We start from the raw sequence: 6,726 nt of genomic DNA on the forward strand, positions 1-6,726 counted from the left end.
TGCTCTTCAGAGTCCAGACAGCATAGAGAGACACAGTTTCCTCCTGTCAGGGCTTTTTATCTCCCCCCGCCCCCTCCACCTCCAGAATTCAAGCTGATAGGATGAATTCATGCACAGGCCTCCCATTCCTAGAGAGAGTGAGGAATGCAATCAACATGGTCTCTCTCCTTTGATATTTCACAATGCCTCATTTGCCTTCACTTTACATTAACTAATGTTTCTTTTCCTGTTTGGTAAGTTATACTGTTACTGAGGTTTAAAGTGCAAATACGCAATATAACTTTATACCAGGGCATACAGTTATTATAAGCAGAAGTAATACATGCAGCATCCCACAAGCATTCCAGAGTCTAATCACAGTTTTATAACACTAATAGCTTTTTAAACTATACTAACCCATAGGTATAGACTGGTTTCCTGCTATGCATTTGTCAGTGTTCAATGAGGCCTTGAGCCTTGGCTGAGCTGGCACCTGTTCTGCAACTGTTACAGGTAGCATTTCCCTCCCTCACTGGTATGTTATGAGGATAAATACAGTGAAGATTATGAGGTACTGAGACACTGCAGTAATGGGGGACTGAGAAGTCGGTGGGAGTTGTTGGACAAAGTGCTAAGTTTCAGAACCCTTCCTAACAAACCATGTGAGTTGCACCTTTACCTTTTGCTGATCTCTTCATCTGATAGCTGTCCATCCACCTTCAACAGATTCAAATCATCCTGGACTCCAAAAATCTCCTTTGGGCTATTACTGCTGCCTTTCTGACTGGGTTGTTTTTCTTTTTTTTTCTCCATCAGATTTTGCAGCCTTTTCTGTTGTTGCTCCTGAAGAGCCTTAAACTGGATTTTTAAATGTTCATTCAATCCTTTGTCAGACTCCATGGTATGCTAAAAATAAAACAAGTAAAGAAAAACAAGGCAGCAGATTATAGAATAATTAGAATTCTATTCCGCATTGCTCAGGTCCTTAACTCAAATACAGGCAGTCCCCGGGTTACATACAAGATAGGGACTGTAGATTTGTTCTTAAGTTGAATCTGTATGTAAGTCGGAACTGGCGTCCAGATTCAGCCGCTGCTGAAACTGACCAGCGGCTGACTACAGGAAGCCCGAGGCAGAGTTGCTCTGCCCCGGGCTTCCTGGAATCAGCCGCTGATCAGTTTCAACAACCTGAATCTGGACGCCAGTTCCGACTTACATACAGATTCAACTTAAGAACCCCAGGCGTCCCCAAGTCAGCTGCTGCTGAAACTGATCAGCGGCTGATTCCAGGAAGCCCGGGGCAGAGCAACTCTGCCTCAGGCTTCCTGTAGTTAGCGCTGGTCAGTTTCAGCAGTGGCTGACTTGGGGACGCCTGGGGCAGAGCAGCTGGGGTGCTGCCGGGTTGGTCCAGTAGTGCCCAGAGTGGCGCTGCGGGACCAACCGGCAGAGCCCCAGCTGCTCTACCACAGGCGCCCAGAGAAAAGCCTGGTCTGCTGGGGGGAGGGGGGCTGAACTAGCTGCGCCCCCCCCCCCAGCAGACCAGGGAGACGCCGCCCGGGTCCTCCGTGGCTTTGCGCCGCGTCTCCCTGGTCTGCTGGTCTCCAGCAGACCAGGGAGACGCAGAGCAAATCCCGTTCGTAACTGCGGATCTGACATAAGTCGGATCCGTGTAACTCGGGGACTGCCTGTGTTGTTTTTCTTCCTTTAAATCAATGTTCTGGGGTGGGGCCATGGATGAGAGGTATTCAGTATGTAAGCTGCCTCAGGGAGAAAGGACAACCTCAGCTCTCTGTCATTGTAGCAGCTTGGGGCCAGGTGAGAAGTGCCTCACCATGGCCATTGCAGTTCAGAGAGGGGTACAACTGAGAAAGGGGTGGATGTCCCCCAACTGCGGGACAAACACACAAACAGTTACACAAACTCTCTGAAATATATAGTAGATAGCTGTCCCTTTCTCCACCCTTACCTCCTGCTGCTCCATTGGTGTTACAGCTGTTCTGATCCCCATCTCTGGTCCCTTGCTGCCTTCCTGTGGTAATTCTGCAGTATAACTGTCCCTCCTACCAGACCTCACCCTTTCCATTTTATGAGAAACAACTAAATTCCAGATACAGCCCCATTGTTTTGGCACAACCAAATCCTCAGTCCCCCCATTTTTTAATTAGCTTGGGTCACTAAGTCTTCCTGAATTGTCAAAATGGGTCCCCATCTGGAAAAGGCTGGTCTAGTAGCATATTAAAGACTAAATAGTTACAAGAGGCTAATAAGAACCATTAGTTTGCACTTGGAAAAGAAGACGATGGACACCAGATCATCAAGAACCATTAGCACCTTCATTGTTTGGTTGGTTGATAATGTGCACGTCATCTGATATAATTAAACTTGTGAATGAAGTTAAGCTCCAATCCTTCTCTGTGTATTTGGCTTGTGGAATTGGTCTGAAACAAAACAGCCTGTAGGTTTTTGTCTCTGTCTGCAGGATTGGAGCAAATCCGATTGTATTTTAGGGCTTGCCTATATACAATAAATTGAGAAAGGCCTCCAAAAAGTAATTAATACAGATATATTTCTCTTATATTCCATTCTTCTTGAATGAAACCTTTAGTCCTGGTTTAACAAAGAATTAACCAAAATAATTATTGATTAAGGGATTTAGTAATTTAAAAACCTTCCATTCCAAGGTCAGTGGTTTGTAGTAAATGAGTTTGGTGGCTTCAGTCCTGTTCTCCCTTTGTTGGCAGTAACAGCAGGACTAACAACTGGAAGCCATGCTGAATTGTGCTCTCTTACCCCTTTACAATGGAGCTCACAGGACTCAATTGAACTTATGGCTCCATTGTCCTCAGTGCTGTACAGATAATTTGGCCTATAATAATCTCACTCAAGTTCCTAACAAATGTCATTTATTGCAACCTGTAACAATTTGGGGAATCTGTTTACAAATAACTTAAGAATTCTGGTTGATATTGACATTATAAAGTTGTCATGAAATTGTTGTAACATGGAATATACCTCTCTGTGAATGTGAAATCCACCACTTTGTTGTAGCTCATACCTACCAGACCAGGGACAATGCAAAGTCATTATCCTTAATTACTGTGCTCTGATTGCACAATAGGTATACTAAGGAGGTTGCCTGGTCAGAGAAGCAGAAGCCTAAAATCCTCAACAGAACAGAGAAAAAAGGTGTGTAGGTAGGAGGACATACAAACTTGAGACACACTGGAAGATTTGTGCAGGAGAGAAGAAAAGGCAGGAGGAACACTCTTAGGCTGTGTCTAGACTGGTAAGTTTTTCCGCAAAATCAGCTGCTTTTGCGGAAAAACTTGCCAGCTGTCTACACTGGCCGCTTGAATTTCCACAAGAACACTGACTTCCTACTGTAAGAAATCAGGGCTTCTTGCGGAAATACTATGCTGCTCCCGTTCGGGCAAAAGCCCTCTTGTGCAAATCATTTGCACAAGAGGGCCAGTGTAGACAGCACAGTACTGTTTTGCGCAAAAAAGCCCCGATAACTAAAATGGTGATCGGGACTTTTTTGCGCAAAAGCGCGTCTAGATTGGCACGGATGCTTTTCCGCAAAAAGTGCTTTTGCAGAAAAACGTCCGTGCCATTCTAGACGCTCTTTTCCGCAAATGCTTTTAACGGAAAACTTTTCCGTTAAAAGCATTTGCAGAAAATCATGCCAGTCTAGACGTAGCCTTATAGTGAGGGACAGGGTCCATTTTAACTGCAAGACCAGTAAAGGGTCAGAAAAAAGTTAACTGATTTATTCTGGAAACCATGAGGTAGGGAGAAGGATTTCACACATCTCAGAGGACTTTACCTAAGCCTCAAGAGCTCTTCAGATAGGTAGGAAGCTGAGACAGGGAAATTCACATACTTGTGTTCATTATTTTGAATTATTTTTTATATTTTTTGTGCTAAGAATGGTGTTTTAGAATTCTGTGCAGAATCTCTGTGTCTGTTGGTGTTCACTGTCATGGGCCACTTATAAAGAGATAAATATTAAACCAAACCAGAAGGTTCACACCTTCAGTGGGATTCTGGAGAATGCAGAAGTGCTGCTGGGAAGGCTTGGGAGACACACAGCCCTAGTTTCAGGATCCAGGCAAACGAGCTGCAGGGTCCCCACTCCAAAGAGGGGTGTCAAACATGAGAGGCCCAAAATCAAGCACAGTACCAAAACTCTATCCAGCTCCAGCAAGGTAACGGCATGTGGGATTCAATGCCTAGATCCCTTCACAGCAGTCTGTTGAATGTCCAGCAGGAAGAGCCTGTGATACGAGGAGGTCTGTGATACAAGCCTCATGGACAACTGGTGGAGGATTTCACAAGCAAGAAGAACAAAGTATACTTTCCCTCCAGCAGCTTCAGGGGGTAGCCGAGTTAGTCTATAAAGAAAAAACAACAAATGGTCTGGTAGCACTTTATAGACTAACAAAACATGTAGATGGTACCATGAGCTTTCAATAGGACGAGGATACAGGGCATCCCCACTATAAGTCGCCCCGGTATACATCCGTTCCACACTAAAGTCATTGACATTTGTAGGAACTGATGCGTTATAAGTCCTCCCATTCCCAGCTATAAGTCGTGTGAAACCCTCCCCCCACAATTTGCTTAAATGGAAGTCAGCTGCAGAAAAAAAAATCCGCGCTTTAAGTTGTTTTGCTGTAAGTGCAAATTTTTTGGAACGTATCTTATAACGAGGACGGCTTGTACTCAATAGGGCAGTTGTTGGATGAGGCTATATGGCTGTAGTGTGTGGGTAGCAGATTTAGATCTTCAGGACTAGTACTCAGTGCATTTTGTAAAAGGGAACATAATTCAAAGAGGGTCTTTAAAAAAAAACAACCCTATGGGATTGTGACTATTTTCTTCCACTATTGTGACTGAGGAAGTGGGTCTAGCCCACGAAAGCTCATCATCTAATAAACCATCTTGTTAGTCTTTAAAGTGCTACATAGTCCTGTATTTTATTTCAGCTACACCAGACTAACACGGCTACATTTCTATCACTATGGTAAGAAAACACTTCTATAGTGATAAAAATGCATTTCACATACACAAACGTGAGCATATAAACATCAATGTGAATGAATGCAGGGCAGCCATTTGTCTCAAAAGACGATCACTCCATTGGGCTTTGGGCCGCTCTGGGCCCAGGTGCGAGTGCCAATATAGTTCAGTTACAGTGTCACGCTGTGGCATCGCAGGTGGCTAAAGAGCCCACTCACTATGTGTGTGATGTTGATGTACATATCCAGAGGCAGGTGCCCGGGCTCAGCGGGGGCTCACACACAGGTATGTGTGGCCATATGGCAGTACAGGGGTATCCTACATCACAATGACGCACGGGTGGCGCTGCCCAGTGCTCCCCAGGGCCCAGGCGCAGCAGCTCGGCACCTGCCGCAGGCACCGCTCGGCCCTGCCCTCTGCCAAGGGGGGCTCAGCTTGGCGCCACCCTCATCCCCGTGGCGTAGCCCCCCCAGCCCTCACCCCAGGGGTACAGGCTGAGGGCAGCCTGGCACTGCCAAGGCATTGGCTGGGGTCACACAGGGGCACGGCAGCGCCCTCCCCTCCCCGGGCACAGAGGGGGCTGGCCCCTCCCGCCCCAGAGACCTGGCCTAGAGCCCCCCCCCCCCCTCGGGGCGCCCCTCACCCCCACGGGCACGACCTGGCGCCAGCTCCCCGGAAGCCCAGGTACCCCCCTGCCAGCCCCAGCTCAGACCGCCCCGCACCCACCTCCTGCAGCTCCTGCGCGCTCCGCGGCCCCTCGCTCCCCGCCTCCCCAGGAGCCGCCAGCGCTACCCGAGAGCCCGCTCGGCCAGGCCGGACGCGGTTTCCTCAGCAACCGTCGCCGCGGAGACGGGGCGGCCGGAAAGCAAGAGGGGCGGCGTGGAGTTTTACGACATCGGAGGGGGGGGTTGAAGCGATGCCGCTCTGGGCGAGCCCGGCCACGCCCCCCAGCTCTGCACGTGCTTGGGCACAGCGGGAGGTGCTGGCCAGAGTCTCCGTGCTCTCGGCGTGCGACGCCAGCCTGTCCCGGACAATGGGAATTTGCATGTTCCTGCTACACTTGATCGCTCCATTGGACTCTGGAAAGTGTTTCAATGAAATCGCTCATGTGATCGCCTCTCCCCTCTCCTATTTACTTCCAGTTCTCATATCCCCAACTCATAACTCCGGTCATTTGGTCATTTGAAGAAGTGAGCTGTGCCCACAAAAGCTCATGATACCATCTACATGTTTGGTTAGTCTATAAAGTGCTACCAGACCATTTGTTGCTTTTACCAAATATGAGTGAGGTCAAGAGCTAAGCCACAGTAGGGAGCCTAAGCCCTCCCCCGCCCCCCAGCTTGCCTGGATCTGGCCCCTAAAGCTCCGAGTTCCCTTTAGCATTGGGGAGAACATTCTGGTGCTCCACCCCCTCTCCTCCGCCCACAGGAAGCATGCAAAATCTACTAGCCTGGGCCCCACCCCAAGGCACTGGTGTGTGAAGGGGACTGTAGAGAATGTCTTTCTTCTCCTGAGTGGGGGGGCTGCCTCACTGAGGGTTTTGGTTTTGCTTCTCACTTCTGTGCAGCCGCCTCCTCCTCCCCCGGATTGATTTTTCTGTTGGTCAGCCACCCCCAACCCAACAAAAGGTTCCTCACCCCCATCTAAGCAGTCTAGATCATCCATTGAAACAGCAGTTACCCCAATTAAGTCAGGCACTGCAGTTGCATACAAAAGGCATCCCTT

The 6,726-nt window shown here is 48.4% G+C and overlaps 1 protein-coding gene across 6 annotated transcripts in view; it reads right to left on the reverse strand.

Moving 5' to 3' along the window:
- The window catches only part of CCDC13 (coiled-coil domain containing 13), a 40,235-nt gene extending 34,032 nt beyond the window's left edge, over nucleotides 1–6,203 (reverse strand). For 2 of the 6 annotated variants that reach the window (XM_075919755.2, XM_075919756.2), the window contains exons 1-3: nucleotides 5,728–6,179; nucleotides 4,013–4,373; nucleotides 659–885 (exon numbers count right to left, since the gene is read on the reverse strand). In XM_075919755.2, coding sequence (XP_075775870.2) covers nucleotides 659–879 — 221 coding nt within the window. In that variant the 5' untranslated portion in view covers nucleotides 880–885; nucleotides 4,013–4,373; nucleotides 5,728–6,179. Of the gene's footprint in view, nucleotides 1–658; nucleotides 886–4,012; nucleotides 4,374–5,727 lie in introns of all 6 variants that reach the window. The other 4 variants (XR_012900869.2, XM_075919753.2, XM_075919752.2 and 1 more) reach the window with 4 other exon arrangements.
- Between the last annotated feature and the right edge of the window lie 523 nt (nucleotides 6,204–6,726).

This window comes from Pelodiscus sinensis, chromosome 2, assembly GCF_052426305.1.
Source record: "Pelodiscus sinensis isolate ZL-2025 chromosome 2, ASM5242630v1, whole genome shotgun sequence".
Taxonomy (NCBI): Eukaryota; Metazoa; Chordata; order Testudines; family Trionychidae; genus Pelodiscus; species Pelodiscus sinensis.